The sequence below is a fragment of the Polyodon spathula genome, chromosome 1, assembly GCF_017654505.1.
Source record: "Polyodon spathula isolate WHYD16114869_AA chromosome 1, ASM1765450v1, whole genome shotgun sequence".
NCBI lineage: Eukaryota > Metazoa > Chordata > Actinopteri > Acipenseriformes > Polyodontidae > Polyodon > Polyodon spathula.
In genome coordinates, this window is record NC_054534.1 from 4,862,536 (window position 1) to 4,882,765 (window position 20,230).

The window sequence follows — 20,230 nt, forward strand, 5'->3', positions numbered from 1 at the left end:
GTGTGTCATGGGAGTGCACTAATTAATTCACATGCAGATGTGCCGAGACTCCAATTGAATGATTGATTAGCAATCGAGTCTCGGTACACATGTATAAAAGGTGCAGATTTTCACCCACTCGGGGTTGTGTGTTCAGGATGAAAGAAAGGGAGAGTGACAGAGAGAAAAGTAAAGTAAATTATAGTAAAATAATAAATTGCTACATTGTGCTGGAGGACCAGCATGGTACTTGTTTGTTTACTGTTCGTTCCTGTCTGTTAGTGTCTATTCATTTTGTTTGTCTGTTTATTTTGCCGTCAAGTGCCGTGTGCTGTTTTGTTCAACCTTGTATTTTCCGTTTGTTCATTTATTAAAGCAAGCGCTCAGCTTCACCAGAACTCCACGTCTCTCTGTGTTGTCTCTTCCTGGTCCGTGACATCACCACGCACCTGCACACTGCGACCATCCTGTCACACATTGTTAACTCTGCCAGGTGAACAAGACATGCTGATCCAGGCCACAAGACAATATCTGGTAGAAGGTTAGTGGTGGCAATCTCAGGTGGAAATAAGCCGTTGACCAACATCTGCCAGCATTTTCCAGTTTCTAGCAGCTTTCAATTGTCCTGGGCGAGGCTTGGTTTTAACACCTTTTCTTTGTGGTTCCTCTCCTGGGTGGAGGAATACTGTCTTTTGTGTGTAATGCCATGATATCATAGATTCGATGGGCAGCCTTTGCATCTTCCATGCCTTTCTTTGCCGCCCACTTCCAGTTTTCAACACAGGGGCTGCCTTCCTTACACATTCGTCGCGTGACTCTACTAATGTCATTTCCAGTTGGGCTTTGGTGCACTTAAACTCCTTGGTTAGAGCAGAGACTGGTAGCTGCAGTATTCCTTTACCATAAAGTCCCACTCTACTGAGGCATCGTGGAACTCCTAACCATTTCCTGACGTATGAACTGATTAAAGCTTCCAGAATTATACTGAAAGTCAATCTAAACAACAAGATGCCACATGTCATGCCCCAAACAAGTCACTCTTAAAGTTTAGACCCTTTTCCCCCCCATACTGTTGTTTTAGTTCACCATTGCTCTGTAATAGACAGAACAAGCTGTTGATATCTAATCATGTTTACACCACAATAATGAGAGGAAAATTGAACATCTGGGAACATTTTTATTTAATGTCTTGTTTACTCTGACAAAACTTCCGATCTGATATCCACTTTCTAAAAAACAGATACTCACTTTAAAACCACTAGGACATAAATGTTCCTCTGTAAATATGAGTTTGGTGTTTTGTTTTTGTGCAACATAATATTGGGGTTAAATCGAAGAGGAAAAAATACAAAAAAAAAAAATAAAGTAGGCTGTAATAGCAGCAGTAAAGAACTAACAAGGCAGCATCAAGGGCGCTGGAACTAGGGGTGCTGGGGGTGCGGCAGCATCCCCTTAGCTTTGCATGGCTTCTATCATATACAGGGGTTACAGTTTTGTTCAATGGTTTTCAGCACCCCCACTTTAAAAATCGTTCCAGTGCCACTGGGCAGCATCAGAACAGTAATATCCACTGGAAACTGTTGTTTTTCCAAGTGTGCAGTACGAGTACACAATAAGTCCAACAGTACAGTTTAGTTGATTATGCCCATTTTTGTTGGTTGCGATATTTCCATTAAAATAATAATAATAATAATAATAATAATAATAATAATAATAATAATAATAATAATAATAATAATAAAATAGGTAGACAACGCTACCTAAAAATGCAGAATTTCGCAATTTTTTGTTGCAAGTGGAACTAGAAAAAACAAAATAGCAAACAAGTTGACGTGTTTAAGAAAACAAAATACATTCGGTAAACTGGAACGTGAATGTTTGTGAAATGTAAAAGAAATAAAACCTGCGGCCATTTAAGTCCCTTCCTTGTTACTCTCTACAATTACTGGCGGCGACTAAATGGTTAAGGACCACTCGCTCATATACAGGACAAGACACCACCCTACAATACAGCACGTTTAAAAAATAAATAAATAAAAATGCACCACGCGTTGATGACTCTAAAACTTGGGAATCACCATATCATTCAAAAATGTACTTGTCATCAATAACATACATTTACTGACTCTTGTTTCTAAAACTCGAGTAGGGGGAACACACACGTTGTAAATTGCACAACGCTTCTGAATAAATCACAATTTAATTTCTGCTCTTCCCTCTTCATTATTTTGTTATTTGTTTTGTTTTGTTTTATAGCAGGACGATGACAGATAACAAGGATGGAAGGCGTCTTCTGCGCTCGCTTGGCCGGGTCTGCTCGTGAGCGAGCACGCGCTTTCGCCAGGAGGAGTGAGGAGCAGCAGCCGCCACCACAGTAAGAGAAAGAGAGAGCGAGAGAGAGAAGAAAGAAAGAAAGAAAGAGAAAGAGAGAGAGATAACATAAGCAGACAAGAAGCACTGCATTTATTATATCATTTTGGATGACAAAGGCAACCTGACAGTGCTACAGACCCACAGACTGTCGTGGGACAGTGCCGGAAATAATCAGGGACTCAAACTTCTGAGTTAAGAAACAAATCAATACACAGTGACAACAACACACTCCCGGGACAAGAGTACTGCTGCTGCGCGTAGAGAAGCTGACCAAAAAACAAACACAACAAAAACAAAAAACGTTATCTACCGGCTGATTAAATCTGAACATTTCAAGATCTCCTTTTACTTTCTTAAAGGTTTTTTTTTTTTTTTTTTTTTTTTTTAGGGAAGCCAAGAAGATGCACTGAGCTTTTAAACCGACGTGTTCTCGGGGGAGAGAGAGCGAGCACGGCTGTTCCCTAATTTAAAACTTTTTATTTATTTATTTATTTATTTTTGACAGAGACAGACGGGGGAGGTCTGATTCCTTTTTGTGTCCGTTTCTAAACATGATGGCGGCAGAGGTTGGTAGTGAGGAACCAGGCTCGGTTTCGGGAGGGACTGAGGGTGGCGGAGGGCCCGATATGGGCCATGTTCAGATGTTTTCCAAGTTGCGGGTGACAGAAGTGGGCCCGGGAACGGTTCACCACCATCGGCACCAAAAACACACCGCTACCGCGTCTCTGGCTGAGGTGCGATTGTACCCAGTCCCCGCCGCTGCAGCGGGGCTGCCAGGCACAGCCCTGGTTGGGAGTGGCGCCGGTGGTGGGGGGCTTGCTACGGTATTTGGTACAATCTCAGGAGTGGGGAGCGGTGTACCCTATTCTTCTACTTTAGAAGGACAGAGCAGCCGGACCTCTCCAATCTCAGCGGGTCCTGTGTTTGACGGGTCGAGTGCCTTTGCCCCTCTGCCGCCTACTCCTCTTCCACCCCCGCCCGCAGTTTGTGGGGGTCTTGGGGCAGTGGACGAAAGCGATATGCCGGATGGACCGGAATACGAGGAAGAGGAGGTGGCATTCCCGCTGACTGCGCCGCCTACGAACCAGTGAGTAAACGTTTTCCTAGTCGTTTTTTTCCCTAATCTTTTCACTGTATTTGTTTTGTGTGATCTGTGAAAATAAGTTTACTGTCAGTGTCACCAGGAGGAAGCCTGTCCAGAAGTTTGGAGGTTGCATCAGATTTACACAAGATAAGCAACTGTGTATTCTATGTGCTGAAACAAGTACTGCATGCAAACATGTAATACTTTCTTTTGTTTTTAATGTAATTGTCCTTTCTAATTTAGAAACAAAACAAATGCAACCCCCCCCCCCCCCCCCAAAAAAAAACAACAAAACAAAAAAAAAACAACAAAATGTTATACTCCCTTGTGGCAAATATTGTATCTGTGTTTTGTGTTTGTCTATACTTAAAAGAAACAGCAGTGGAAAGTAATTTATAAGGGAGTTAAAGTTGGCCTTATTAAAAACGTACCAAAAACAAACAAAGTAATGAGTAGGCCTACAGTACAGCTCAGTCTGTTGATAGCTTAGCTGTCACTGAATATTTTTTATTTTTTATCAAATGATGACTCTGCCATAATGCAGTCCCCTTTAGGGATTTCACAACTTTGTCACAAAAACATAAAAGAACCTTGCAGGAGCTGATTAGCAAGACTAGTCTTTTTTGATTTGTTCCGCTTTGTCAGTTCTGAATCCTTGATCTAGTTTATTTTGTCACGTTGTCCAAACTCTTTTATTCCTAATTTCCTACCTAAGATTAGCCCATCAACATGCATGGTTATAATTTACATGAACGATCAGTGTTTGTTATCTTTTTACAGTGCAGTGCAGTATTTTAAATTTTTCTCAAAATAAGATCTCACTATTTGACTTGGTCCCCATCTGATGTTTGTGGTCCTGTCAGAATACGTTAAATATGCTGGTGTATTTTAGGTTTTATTGCAGTTTGAAGTTCTGTACAAGTTGCTTTAGGAAGAACACTAGCTCCTCTATATTATATTGGTCAAAAGGAAATAGGAAGCGACATGAAATTCCATATTTTTAAGTACTGGTAGCATTAGTTGATGGTTAAATGCAGATTGTATTTTATATTATTAGCGCATCAAAGGTTTCCAGTCTCTATATATATATATTTATATATATATTTAGTGTGTGAAATATTACAAAATTGGTATTCTGAGATTAAAACTGTGTGTTTAAAAAAGGAAATCCCAACAAAACATTTACTCCTTTAAATGAAAAAAGTCAGTGGTAAACTGATCTGTTTGTGACAAAAGTGCATGCATGTTGTACAGTACATTGGCAGTATTGTACTGGATCAAAATGTGCATTTTTTTACATTTTAAAGCTGGTGCATTCTGGTGTATGGTGACAGCTTAAAAGAAAAAAGCTTTTGCTAAACCTACATGTATTTTCTTCTGCACGAAGCTCTGAGCCATGTCTCTTAGTCTGTAGTTCAGTTTGAAAGATTTAATTTATTTTCTCTTAAATGGTATTTATCTATATTGAACACATTTTACAGGAAACACCTATAAAGCAGATTATTTCAGCTTACTGTACCTAAAATCATATTGTGCACCTTTACTTAATGTAATAATTAACAATACCTCCACAAAATACATTATTCTACATTTTATTTTTTCTTTTGTAACTTTCTAACTAAAATATATTAAATTGGTTTTAATTGGCCTTTTTTTTTTTTTTTTAAATTCAAGAACGACCATTTCCAGCTTCATCCAAAGTGTACAGTATATATAATTGTAATACTGGAGTTTGAGGGATAGATAGGTTTGTTCATTAGTTTGATAAACATGGTTGACATATTACCTCTTTGAAATCTATTGCTATTGATTCTTGACAAGCATCATCGTTCTTATCATTGCTCCATTTCTGAGCCATATTGAGGCAATCTTTTGTTAACTATTAAGTTACCTTTGGCCTGTTTAGTCATTAAGCTCTTGGCCCTTTTGAATAACAGTTTGGCTAATTAATCCTATTCAGAGCTAGACTGGCCCTTCATCATCCTGACAAGAGAGGATACACAGCACTGTGCTCAAGATAATGAACAACAGGAAGGAAAGTGTCAGCATGTCTTTCCATTTCTGTTCTTTTTAAACACACACACACACACGCACAAAGACTTAAAAGTGAAGACTGCTGTGTTCCACTGCCACTATACAGCATTAATTCCCAAACAGCGTTGTTATTTTCTTAATGTTATCAGATGGTGTGTATATTTTTATTACCATTTGTATTTTAAAACTAGCATAATATTAGGGATGGTTATAGCTTCTGGATTTGTCAAATACAATTGTGACTGTAACTGTTCTTATTTTGTTGGCATTGGTCAAATCATGTTGATTTTTAATTTATAATTAATTCAGTGTTAAGTTATGTAAGAACAAACTACAATGAGTGTCTGCCTAAATAGTACATTGAGTCAAGGTAGTAATTGATGAATTGAGAAACAGAAGTCTGAAATATTCAGTATTATTTAAAAACAATTAGGGCTGCAACGAAGGGTACATTTTTACCTTTGACTATTGGAACACATTACTGAAGGAAGGTTCAAACCTTCAATGGTACTAATTTAAATAATTTACTGGTGACGTCACCATGGCTACTTTATATTTGATTGCAAATCCTATTTTACAGGTAATCCATATACATGGAATAAAACAATCACATGTAGTTTAAAAATTTTAAACTATGTTTAAAAAAGAACAGTATTCATGTTTTTATAATTTCGATAAAAATACACGTTGTTTATTTACACGTAATTGCGGCTGCTTCCGATATATACAGTAGTTTTGCATTGCAGCAGCACCAACTGCAGAGGACTTAGGCAAAACAAAGCTTTATTTAACAGTCACAGTTCCAAGCAGGTTATCAGTCACATTTTACTACTGCTAAAAATATTAATAATAATAATATAACTTATGCCTGTTAAGTGACCCCAGAGATTGATTGTGCCTCCATAATGCATCAACAGTTGCTTACATGGTTTGCATTCAACTTCAGTTTTTTGGTTGCCTGGGCATTTAACAAAAAAGTCCAAAACAGCAGAGGGATTTTGAGACATTTCTTTCAATACAGCTTTGTTATCAAGATGGCTAATTAAGAAATTAAAGGTTTGAGCTGAATGAGGGAGTGGCGGACGGTGCTTAATTTTCTAAATTAAAATTATTAGTGTTAGCATGTTTTTTGTATGTTTCAAACATATTCTACCATAGCACTTATCTTACACAGTCTTGTACACTAGATATTCACTACATATTTTACTGAAGCACTACAACTGCTATAGATACACTATACCCTGATATACTATACCCTGCTCCATGTACGGCAGTGGCGCCATATAGAGTTGCTAAGTATAACGATTTGGTAGTGAATTTTATTACAACAACTTTTGTTTACGTAGTATGCATTATACAAATACAAAGATCAAATTTTTGCATGCGAGTCACATTTAACATGTGATTTATAGCACTGTAGTCACACATTGTCAAACTGTTTCTGTTAAAAGAGCAAAACAAATTCCACCTGTCAAACCTTTGAAGGTTTAAAACAACCTTTGAATTCCTGGCTAGCGTAAGAACCTTCGACCTTCTCGGGCAGACAGAAACAGGCTCCTATTGACTCGCTTCCCAAATCGGAAGCTGTACCCGGTGTCTGGACAGATCTTTGTGAAGCTCTGCATGGCCAAGCATAGGTTTTTTTTCTTTTTAATCTGTGGCTCAAATTACTGTTTTTGTAATAAAAACTAAATTTGGGCAGGTGATTCTGCATACAATATTCAATATGTACTGGGTATTTAAAACACCTCTTTTGGGTGGGGAATAACATTAATTTAATATTACAGAAATGGCCTATTACCATAATGTTTTTGGTCAACATTTATAGTACTATTAGACCAATGCAATCAATGATGTCAGCTGCAGAGATGCCATCAATGACACAGTATGTATATTCTCATAAATTCTCAGAGACAGGGATTCATTAAAGGTTTACTGGAAGATTTCTCTTTAAATGACAAGTGTGCTGTGTTTGTGCTGACATAACATGCCATAGTCCATAGCCTTAACAGGCAAAACTGACCTCTTTTCCCAAGTGCAAGAGGCCTTTTAGGATGTGTAGCGTAGTCTTGGAACTGGACCACTAAATGCAGCTTCAGCTGCTGTACCAATCTGTATTTTGCACTTTTGAAATGCATTTGACTGAAGTACAGCAATTACTCTTTGTAACTGACAGATTACCAGCTATTTGCCTGTTTTTATTATATGTCTGCTTTTAAGTGCATGTTCTTTTCATTTGTGCATGAGCTGAAGTGAATTGAAGTCTGCCAGTCTTACTTAACATCAGACTTCCATTTTTTTTTTTTCTTTAATAAACATACAAACCTAGTACGGTGGCCAGTACTGTGTTCTCAGGAATATACAGTTGTGCCCATAAATTGACACCATCCATTCCTTCAATATTATTCACATAAGTAGAATTTTTTAAATATTGATGGGGTGGAAACACAAAGGTTCTTAGTCCAAAGCCCAGATTATCTGCAGTTCTGAATCCAATCAAACATTGCCTGATCGAGTTAAAGATGCAAATGAATGACTGAAGCAACCTCTGATTTTTAGTATCCACACATGTTCAGTTCTTTTTGCGACCAGTCTGAGCAGGATTTCCTGCACAATAAATACATTTTAAAAACATAAAACATCTGAAATGCCAATATTAAAGCACAAAGCACACTACTGTAAAAAGGCACAATTAAGCAAAAACGTGTATTTTAAGACAGCTAGTTCCTTCTTCACATCTTATTTGATTAATTAGAATTATTGTGTTAATAAGACGAAGTATTGCAGTTTTACTTTCACTAAACTTCATAGCTCATAGAGAAGTGAGCAGCTGAACCCTTCTCTAAATTCAATCTGTAAAACTGACAATTGCATGCACTATTGGTATTTAAACAAGGCTGCATTTCAGCCTGTCGATAATCAAGAGACAGTTTCTAATTTATCAGAAAACATTATTTTGTAAGACAGTTACAATTGGCCATGTAAACTTTAATTCATCTCAATGAAACATCAATTTGTAGAAAGCAGTACATAATACAAGCCTATTCCAGTAATAAACAAGTAAGGCGTAACACAAACACATCTAGTTCAAGTTATTTGAACATGTGTATCTAAGGTTGAGTACAGAGCATTAAAAAGAACATGGATAATTGACATGAATGTGATGTTAATTGCACACCACCAGTGGCTTTTACTTCCACACTGTTACAGATAACTTACACAAGCAAACTAACAATAAAACAGACTGAACAATATTCTGGATATCAAACTGTTTTAGATTGTTTTATAATGCAATCATATTATGGAGATAGGTATATTTGTCCATATTTGAAGCATCATCTCTAAATTCAACGTTGTTTACCTTTTTCCTATAGCTTCTTTTAAAATTGTTGACTTCATGAAAAACTGGCAAGGCAATCCAAATTATCAATGTTACTCTCTGAGCATTCCATTTGAAGTGCTGTAGTAATATTTGCACCTACAGATATACTGTACTTTCATAGCAAAATACATGCACAGTTAACATTTGGGCTATGTTGTTGGTAACAGCCACAATGTCTGGTCCAATTTACTGTAGCTATATACCAGTAGAAAAGTAAAAAAATAGTTAGTTTGTCATTCTTACCCAGAGGACAACCACTGTTTAGTGCACGTTTGGAAGAGACCAGGATTTGACTTATCTAAAATATGTCAAAGCATACTGTACAGTGATTCTAAGTATTGAAGACGATTTTCACCAAGTACTAACTAGGGGTGTTCACCTGGCAGTACTGTATGATTGTCATTGTGGAGTACAGACTTTTCTGCAGATTTCCAGGCCTTACTTTCCTTAAGGAATTATAGGCAGCGATAATCCTTGTGGAATAGTAACATACTGTACATTATTTCTCCAGAACCGTTTAAACATCTTGCAGACTAATCACATCGGGTCATTACAGACGAGCTCCCCACAGTGGCTCTGCTGTACATTCTATTGACAGTGTTGTGGCAGGAGTTTCAGTGTTTTTGTTCAACCATGGCACACATACAATCTTACATTTGATTTTAACATTGTTTGATTTGCACTTGCTGTTACTTTCAGTAAAACAAAGAAAAAGCTAAAATAGTTGGTTAATGCTGAGTTTCCACGAAGATTAAAAGGGATTAGGAGTTATAAACTGTTGCACTGGAAAAGTTGGATTTGTAGATTAGTGAGTGTAACATTTGCAAGGTAATCCACATGTAAGTGAAACCGACTACTATTTGGACTACTCTGTTTCTACCAAGTCATGAGAGTCGGTTTGTTTTTAGCATACATACATACATACATACATACATACTTACATACAGTGACCTGATGTATGAGGTCATATAGTTTTGGCCAGAAACAACCTTGAACAACTTCATCAGTAAATTGTGTTCTAAAAGAGCTACAGAGTTGGTACTCATTTTAATCCTCCAAAAACGTCTTGATCATGATCGTGTGTCACCCAGAAAGTCGCTTACTTAAGTTTATTGTGGACCACTTAATTATCCATAATTCTCAGATAGTTATTTTGCAAGTTGTGAAATGTCATAAGGTAATCTCAGGACCTGAAGGTTATACAGTCTAAAATGACAGCAATAATGATATTGACAAGAAGTACACTCTAGTGGTTGTCAAGTCTCATGGTTTACCCTTGAAACTCAGGGTTTTTCAGTTTCACGGTAATGCAATGGATTCTCACATTTGTGCATAAGTTTGTTATTGTTTGCAATGCCACGAAATCCTTTACACAGGATACCGCGGTAAATCCAATACAACTGTCCAAGCATATTATTTCATTTTGGGGGGTGGGGGGAGTCACCAGAAAATGGTTCACATTACCATTCTATATTCCTGTAGCTGCCACACAAACTCTCCCCTTACTCCAAAGATAGAATTACCTTGTCGTGCAGACAAAGCGTCAGTCTGAGACGAGCCTTCTATGTTTCTGTACACAACACATCATTACTCGGACAGAGTCGAAGGAAAGGCTGTCAGACTGTCACTGTCTCGTTCAGGCAGAAATTACCACAGAAATAAGAGAAATGGACATCAATGAAAATTTAATTATTGAAGTCGAAAAATATAATGTTATGCCAGTGTCAGTGGTTATAAAGACAATAAAAAGAAAGACGAAATACGGTAAGAAATAACAGAACAATTGGAAATTGATGCTATGTCTATCTCTGTTTATTTCACCTTAATTTTAGTCAAAGTGATGGGGAGCGCCACACAGAGTTTCGTATTTCTGTAAAGTGACACTTCTTTGTTTGAATAATGTTGACCAATAATAATAATAATCCCATTCACACACTAACTTAAGATTGTACTAAAACTGAAAATCAACAAAAAAGTATATTAAACACATTCTCAGTATTTACATTTAGATGTATTATTTTTGAATAATTTACATGTTAAAATCAGATCATATATAAACATTCACTGTTAAATGTGTATATATATATATATATATATATATATATATATATATATATATATATATATATATATATATATATAGATAAAATTGTCTATATCTATATATAATTATTAATATATATCGATATATATATATATATATAGATAGATACACATACACATTTAACATGAATGTTTATATATATATATATATATATATATATATATATATATATATATATATATATATATATATATATATATATATATATATATATATATATATATATGTATATTCTATTTCTTTGTTTTATTTATTTTATTTAGTCTTCACAAAAGGAGCAAAAGCAGACAGTATTTTCTGTTCATGCCTGAAGTTTAGGTCAGTGGCATGGCTGTCAGCCATGTGCAAAAATCTAGTGGTCTAGGTTAAGGTTTTTCATCGGTGGTCTCACTGGTATGAACACTTAGGGGTTGACATGACTGCACTCTGCTTTGAACATACTCTTTGACGTGCTGAGATCTACCAATCATTTTTCATATAGCTACTGACTTTCAGATAAAATCAGTGCTGCTGATTTCCTCAATCCTGAAAATCACGAGACCATGATCTTTTACAATGAACAGTAAGCATTTCACAGCAGCAATGAATTTCTTTAAATTTATTGGCGACAGCTGGAAAAAATGATCCTGTCTGTAAGTGGGCTCTTAGAACTCCATACTTCACATTTGTCTCAATGGGTTTTATTCCTGGTTGAATAAATAAAAAGTGCCACTATAAAATGAACAGTTGTTACTAATTTATGATGTTTTGTTGATGGGTCATTGAATGAAAATGTTACATGGTAAACTAATATCTGAACAATGCAAATCCCATAGATTTTTTAGGGGGTGATGTTGCAGCCTAATAGATACAGTTGAAGTGCAAAGGACTAGCGTTTGTTTTCTCAATAATACCTTTCAAATATTGGTAGTTTAAAAAAAAAAAAAAAATGTTTTCTGAGTGGTTGAAGGATATGAGCAAGTGAAATCAAATTAAAATTTCAAGCTGAAGATTTTTTTTACAATGGGAGGGATTTATTTTTACAAATATATCATTGTAGCAGTGTTTGGAAAGAGCTTTGTATGTAGCCCCGTTAGAAGTTGTGTGCTATATCTGCAAATTTGTATGCTTGGTTATCTCTTTGGACTTACAACACACACAGTTTTGTTTGAATCTTGGCTTGAAGATGTCACAAGTATGATCTGTCCATACTGGTAATGTGTACTAATAAACCCAAGTTAGTAGTTTTTCCTTTTGTGTATCCTGTTTTCAAGTATGTTGAACACTTCACTTGGCTTCCTGAGGATATACAGCAGGGTCATTCCGTGTCAAACGAACCAACATTTTGTGAAAATGTCACCAGTCTCAGATTTTGGTAAAACCTGATACAGTAGTCGCCACATATAGGAGCACCTAAGAGAACGCTTCGTCTAAGGGAACACCCTTGTGGTGAAATTGATTTCTTAACAGCTTAAGGAACAGGAACTTCGCTTAAAAGAACACCTTCTTGGCCTCGATAACGATTTGTTCACAAAGGATACAGTACTGTTTTGTAAGCTGGTAATTCATCAACAAACTTAAATTTAAAATGGTCTGCGATAGTCATGAGGCACACTGATTGGTTTAATAAATCTTTCCAGAATCGCTGTCATATCATTGACTCGTTTTATATTCTGATTTCCACGAGTGCACCACTTCGCTACAAAATGGTATGTAAACAAATGGTGAAAATTGTTGGAAATTGTTCAAGCTCTTGGGGGGGGGGAAACAAAACCTGAATCAGATACAAGTCGCAGAGCAATTTGGTGTTACCCGTTCTGATGAGTTGCTTCTCCATTCTGTTAAATATTGTGCTTGTATGTTGCTGCTGCATTTAGTGTGTGTAGGGGTGCTGTTTTAATTTAGTAGAAAAATCCACCGGCCACACAGACATTTTACCGACCAACATCGTTCCCGGGGGCGATGAAAGAAAATGCAAAAACAAGCAACATTTATGAGCAGCCTCAACAGGGTCTGAAACAATCTGCCTCATTAGTGAAGATATAGCTTCTGAGATGTGTTGGGCATCTGCCCTCTCCAAAGACTGCATGCGCACAAACTGCACAGTTACCTGCCCTTTCTGGCAAAATCATACATATACTAGCCCCTCTTCTATGACAGCGTGTGGCAAAGTGGTGAATAAGTGCAGGTGAGTGCAGTGCAGAGCAGATTAATCACACAGACAAATGATTTACAGGTGCAAGGGTGTTTATTAATGATTTATAATGTCCAGAGCCTTACGGCAGAACCTGCAAACAGTAACAATGATGGAAGTGGTACAGCGGCATGTATCACTCCTGTTTGTAAAATCCCACTGGTTTGACCCACAACCAAAAAGTCCTGTTTTTTCTCACCCACACAAAACACAAACAGAGACACAGACCCAGTTCTGACAGTGCGTGATTTTAGTGCTAGCGGTGCAGAGACAGTTCCTGTAGTGGAAAAGGTGACTTGTGGTATCCGGGTTTACGCTGGCTTGCGGCTGCAGCTCTGAATCGTGTTTATTATTCTTTTCGTGTGAAGACAAACAACACAAGACATACAGAGTTAGTACACAGACTGACAAAACACTCACGGCTTTCGCTTTCAATTTATACGGGCTCCTTCTAGGTCGTTTGGTATAACCATATGCAAAGGAACAGATCACTGAAGCTAGGCCCCCCTATTTATACCCTCGCCCATGACCCCTAGGTTAACAAGCGCATCTGCTCCTCCAACCCTCGGATGCCACGCCGTCTACCGTCCGAGTCAGTGAGCTTGGGTGTCGTAGCTCCGTCGACTTCCACCTACCCTACGGAATAAATTGTATTGCCATTTACTTAAGGGTAATCTGTTCCTTCTTTCTAGTGCCCTCACAGGTCGGGAAGGAGATCTAACACCAAGCATCATTCGATCTCTGTTGAACCATCTGATATCACTGACAGTAACATTGACCCTTTTATTCTCTTGCAGCTGCCTACTTTCTACCTCTGCAATGTAGTGCATACATACTGTTGCTTGTTTGTGATTGTCATTCCTAGATTTAGCCCTGTATGTTCATCAGCCATATATTATTAAAATTAATTAAAATAATATAAAATTAAAAAAAAAAATGCTGTTTTTTATATTGTCACACTTTCTGACTGAGGATCTGCTAAGCATTAACTTGCTATTTTCAAGCTTTAAAACAAGTTGACTCAAGATACAATTGAGTCCAGTAAATAGTAAATTCACCACAACCGATCTTAAATAAGTTTACTTTATTTAATATGGTTGTTTTATAGTTTACTAGCAATCATTTGAATCCCTTTTTCAGCGTTTGTAGCATGCAAAATATTATTATTATTACAGAAAATATTGGAGATGCTATATACAAAAAAAAAATCTTGTAATACAGTAATAATAACAACAAAGTGTTGGACCTGGGCTACTTTGTAATATAAAATGTGTTTAAAACACCAGTCACTGTATTAAAATTAAAACTTCACCGGTTACACTGTCAGTGAGGTTAAAATACTTAAAAGTTGATTGCATTTGTTCAGCAATTGATACCAATGCATAATCGCCTCTATCGACTGCGTAGCCGCAGGGATAAACACAAGAGCAGCTTCGACAAACAACTGCTCATCCATTTTGGCTATGTAATAACCATAGTGACAAGGTCAAAGTTCAGTTGATTTGAACTGTCAGCGACTGCAGTCTGAGCAGGGCGATTGCTGGTAGAAAGTATAAACTGCGTGGTGACACGACAGCAATAATCGCAGGTTGCAACGACAGTCGAGCGATGGACTATAGGCCGGCCTTAACACTTTGAATGCCACATTGTACAGGAAAACAATGTTATCTTTCACCAACATTTCGCATGATTTAGTAAGTGGTTTTATATATCTTTTGAATATCAAAAAAAAAAAGTAATAATTATACAACAAAAGTCAAAGGATAAAATGTTCCCTACTTTGCAGGGTATAAAATGGTTGGTTGTAAAGGTATGAATTTTATTATTTGATTGGTAAACTGGGTAAAAATCTGTACAATATAGGTAAATGTAAATTCATTTCCTAATAAATTATTTTATGCAGTACTTTATGCACCGTATGTCTTCAGGAGAGGATAGTGTTTGAAAACTGTGTAATATACTATTTGTTTTTAATTAATCTTTGTTAAACAATACAAACAAAATAACAACAATTCATATTTCAACAATGCAAGTTGTTCAAGTTAATATATAGGAAGACGATAGATGCATATGTAAGAGTACAGAAAAAAAAATGACATGTATAATTTAATTAACTAGAGACAATACATTCAATTATACAATGTTTTCACTGTACAACCCAAAAAATAAATGTTGTAGAGACCCATATTATAATATAATTCATACTGCATTCAGTACAAATAAATAAATTACTAGTTTATCTAACAGTGACACATTTTGAGTCATTAATTGGCCTTACATTTTTTGTTTTCAACACAAAAAGTTCCACACACTGAAACAACTGGGACGTTATCAGTAGCCTAATGTTATTTATTCAAGTCTGCATTATTTTCTAGTCACCCAAAAAATGTACAACATTAGAAAGGTTCTAACAGAAAGAGAGGCCATAAAGAATAAGAATAATACATACCTAAAGAGGTATGTAAATAGATGCATGTAAATAACAATGCAACAATACAAGAAAACCCTGGAGTTGAGACAACAGTGAGTACTGCACAAATTGTGACGTGCGTCCATCATTTATTGTTGGCAGTGTCAGAATCGGTTAACTTCTCGATAAAAAAAGTGAACATTCCGGAGAATATTCAGTGCACTCAAGAATGCACCAGTGAATCAAAGTCTTCTCCGCACAACAGTCAACACAAAAATAATTAAGCTTTTATTGGAAACCCATTATCTGCAGTTTTTGTTTTTCTCAGCATAAAAATAAAATATGGAAGTTGATCTGTGTGAAGACACTAATAAGATCAGACATATATAGGGCCTATGGAATCCGTGTTTACAAGAACACGGACGGAATCACAGAATCAAAAGAATACAGAATTAAGTGCTGTATGAAAAAAATGCTTTTGTTAGAGCATTAAGTTTGAGATTTACATATTTGAAGGGGAAAAAGTGAAACTTTAATTGTAAGTGCAGGCAGTGGCATGACTTTGGTTTCGAAAATGTGGGGGAACAGTTTCTCTAGCTGGGTTATAAATGAGGCGGGGTATTCTGTAATGCCGGGCTTACACTGCACAATTTTTGCTGGTCGCTGGCGAGATGAGGAGTTGGTGACTAATTTCTTAAAATCTGGGGCAAAATGGTCGCTAAGTGTGAGATGGTCTGCGATACCCCGTTAATGGCTTCTGCGATCTCCCGACGCTCTTACAACATCCCAACAAATTTCTAACATGTCAGAAAACTTTAGTCCCCGACAAAGCAATTTGTGAAATGTGTGAGGGGCTATGGGCTGATTTCTTCACGAATGCTGCTGGTAGCCAATAAGATAAACTAGCAACAATAGCGACGATGAGAGAGGTTGTGCCCCGCAAGGTGTGTAGCCTCAAATTTGAGGAAAGGATGGTGAAGATGTGGCAGGAACACCCGTGGCTCTTTGACATAAGTGACATTTCCTATCATGATAGCTTATTGAAGGAACAAAGATGGAGGGAAATTGCTTTGGAACTTCAGGTACCTGGTAAGTAAATAATTGTTATAACTTGTTAACGCCGAAGCAGGTACTGTGTGTGGTAGTGTGTGCTCTCCTGGCAGTCACTCGTATTCGATATCCCTTTCAAACCCGTACTGTATGCTTGTATTGCTGATTTAATCAAAATACGAGGTGGGGTGCGCGTTTGTGTGTGTGAGAAGTAGCGAGAATGTAGGTTACGTTTTTGCATATTTAAACATATGACAAACTTGTAGTAGCCTACTATTAAAGTTATATTCTACTCTGTTCAAAAGCGCAACACTCGCTCGTTGTGCAAAATATTTGTCAGTTCATTTAATTTTTAACGGCATCACGTCAGTAATACAGTGTATTTCAAATTACATTCCAGTGTTGGCTTACCTGAGCTCGAGCTGTAAAATCATCAGTCCGTACTGGCCACGTCTGTTAAGCCAGTTGCGCGTCCAAATGGGTCTTCTCCGCATTTTCTTATTTTTTTCTGTACAAAATAATGCACAGACAACAGCGATTGCCTCCTCGCTTGAGTCCACGATTCTCCCGAATGATGTCTACGATTCTGCAATGAAAATAGGCACAGTCCGTGACAAGATATCTTGTGTAGTGTGCGTGTGTAGCTTGCAATCCCCGATCTAAAGTGAGAAATCGTTCCTCAATCGGTAAGTATGCGTGGCGCTGCGTCTCTCGATTGCAAAAATCGTGCAGTGTAAACCCGGCTTAAAGGGATAAACAACGAGAAGGGTTGAATCGGGTAAAAATAACAAACCGTTCGAGTGCGTTAAATAAATGCAAAGACTTAAAACAGTTAGACAAATTAGTAGACTGTTTTTAACGTCTGTATTAAAACACAAAAAGCAATCCTCACACATACTACTATTACAGTACAGTCACTTATGAACAATAAGATCACAGTGTTCACACAGACAAGATTTATAATGGGCAATAAAACAATGGGCACAGCAGTAAATACAGAATTGATCAAGTTCAAAACGAAGTTATGAAACTTTTTTCACCACTCGGCTCCTTCCCTATCTGTTCCGCTTTGGAGCCCCCGTCCCCCGTCCCCCGTCCCTAAATAAATAAATAAATAAAATACAACCCGTTTTTAAAGTTAACAATACTATTTTTCAGTTGAATTAGATAAAACAGTACTCTAATCCAATTAACACGAACGCAAACCAAATGGAAAAAATAGAAGCCTGTATTTACGGTTTTGTGTTCGCCTTGCCTACGGTATGCATATGTTTATTTAAATCTAATTACGTTTGGAAAATCAGAAAAAAAATAAAATGGAAATCAGAACAAAATAACACGGATTCCACAGGGCTCTAAAATACAGTGCAATGTTCTGTATGAAACCTCTGCCCCTTGAATAGAGCAAGAAATGCACTCTCTTTAAAATAACTGTATTAAATCAATAAGCAAGTTAAGGTCAAGTGAAAGAAAGAAAAAAAAAAAACCTCTGTACTCCCGGTAATTCCTTGATAGGAATCATAGGGTAACAGCGGTTTACTCCATCTGAAGCCAATATCTCAAAGTGTTTGTTCTTTATGATCAGGAAAAGCACATGACACAATCCATGATCATTTCTGCAATAGCAAATACTATAGTGTTTTTGTAGTGATCTGTAGTTTTTAATGTAGGGCTACTGATTTTCCACTCTGGGGAATAGCAAATTCTGTTTTTCAGTAATGACCAATGACATTTGTTCCCCACTTGTTATCAGTGTATTGATAATAAAACATGGCATTTGGCTCATTGCTGACATTAAAATAAAAAGGGAAACTTAATGTTATCTTAAACTTAATCATATTGCAACAGTTCAGAAAACAAAAGTCCAGCACTGTTTTGAGAATCATATTTACAGTCTTCCATTAATACTGTAGTTCAGTCTACAAATAAAGGTGCTTTGGAAAGACCTGCTTAGCTTATTGCTGGCATTACAATAACAATACAAAATATCAACAGTTTAGTAACAGTCCAGCAATGTCATTTGAGAGAGTAATCCTATTTACAGTACTCCACAAGTGTTTTTACTGGGACAATAACCAGGATAACGTATGACACACTTTGATAAAAAAAGGAAATAAACTAAATAATTAAATTATATTAATTTAGCTTACTTACTTCGACAAAACCCTACCTTGATCGCGGTACCTTGGGTCTAATTTTTTCAGTATAGAAGAATGCAGTGCTTTGCTAATTTTTGCTTTCTTGTTCTCAACGGGTTTACGACTGGCAATATGATCTTTAATAGTCTTAACTCATAAATAACCAATCAAATAACAGCAAAATTAGCAGAATAGTATCCCACCATTATCGTGTAGACAATCAGAAAATGTTTTAATATTTTGCTGAAACATTATTTTTATTTTTTTTTGTGCAGCTGCCATGTTCGGTTTCAGCAGACACATGAGTGAAGTCACATGATGGATGAATGAACGCAATTTGGCTGTGTGTACAGCAAAAAAAAAAAACAAAGTGTCTAGTGTCCATCATCAAGCTTTTGCTTCTCAGGTTTCCACTACAGTTACAAAATTAAAATATACCAAGACTAGTAAAATATTGCAATACAGTACATTTATTTTCTAAATAAGGCAGCTGAAACTACTTTGACAAAGTAAAGCAATTAGGCAGTAATATTACTGTTTCATGCCCTCTGTTGTTCAGAGGGTGTGTGAAGCTTTTAGTAGACTACGGTCTCTCAATAACTGGCTAGCAGACTGATGTGCCTCTGAGAATCTGGGTTTCATTGATAACTGGGACAGTTTTTGGGAGAGGCCTGGGTTCTTTAGGAAAGAAATAGGAGGGGTTCGATCAGATTGGCAGAAAACAGAATTGCGTAAAAAAAAATCTTTGAATGAATTTACTACCAAGAGGTTATTCACAAATTTGAGCCATATGATCAAACGTCACAATTGAATTGTTCTATTCAGGTAATGTCTGCCCACTGCAGTCTATTTCCAGCTGCTTCCCAAGGCTCATAATCTGAGAATGTAATTAAAATCAAGACAGTGTCACTCTGACAATTTAACTAGACTGTATCAATAATTATTTGTGTAGCTTTATTAAATACAAGCTCTCTGGGTAATAAAAGACTTCATCTTGGAATGGAATTTAGATATTTTAATTTTAGTTGATACGTGGTTGAAACAGGATGAAAATGCCCCGCTAGTAGAGGCTTCTCTGAACAGGTTCTCTTTTTATAATAAGGCGTGTCCTAGAGAGTGAGGTAGTGGTATTGCTGCCTATTTTTGGTACCGGTAAGCAGAATATGGGCATCATTTGAAATTTTAGCGTTAGTGGTTTGCAGCCAAATTTGTATTCAACTTTTATCAACACTTGCTGTTAACCATGATAAGACTGTGGTGTTAGAGCCCCTTGATAGAGATTTTATTATATTGCTTGAGTCCCTTGGTTTCAGTCAGCATGTTACTGGCCCGACTCCTATTCATGGCTATACTGTAGATTGGTTAGCTGTCGCGGCCTAAACAGTCAGAACTTGGCCATCGTTGATCTTATGGTTCAGGTCACTCTGCTGTTATTTCTGAAGTATTAATACCCGGCTCTATAAAACTCCCAGCTCTATTTCGCAAACTAGAACGTAGATGGAG

At 36.8% G+C, this 20,230-nt stretch overlaps 1 protein-coding gene across 3 annotated transcripts in view; it reads left to right on the top strand.

The window, feature by feature from the left end:
- Nucleotides 1-2,159: 2,159 nt before the first annotated feature.
- The window catches only part of LOC121312929 (ras GTPase-activating protein 1-like), a 64,122-nt gene continuing 46,051 nt past the window's right edge, over nt 2,160-20,230 (top strand). For 2 of the 3 annotated variants that reach the window (XM_041244871.1, XM_041244882.1), the window contains exon 1: nt 2,160-3,439. In XM_041244871.1, the coding sequence (XP_041100805.1) occupies nt 2,904-3,439 (536 nt within the window). In that variant the 5' untranslated portion in view covers nt 2,160-2,903. The remainder of the gene's footprint in view (nt 3,440-20,230) is intronic. The other variant, XM_041244862.1, reaches the window with a different exon arrangement.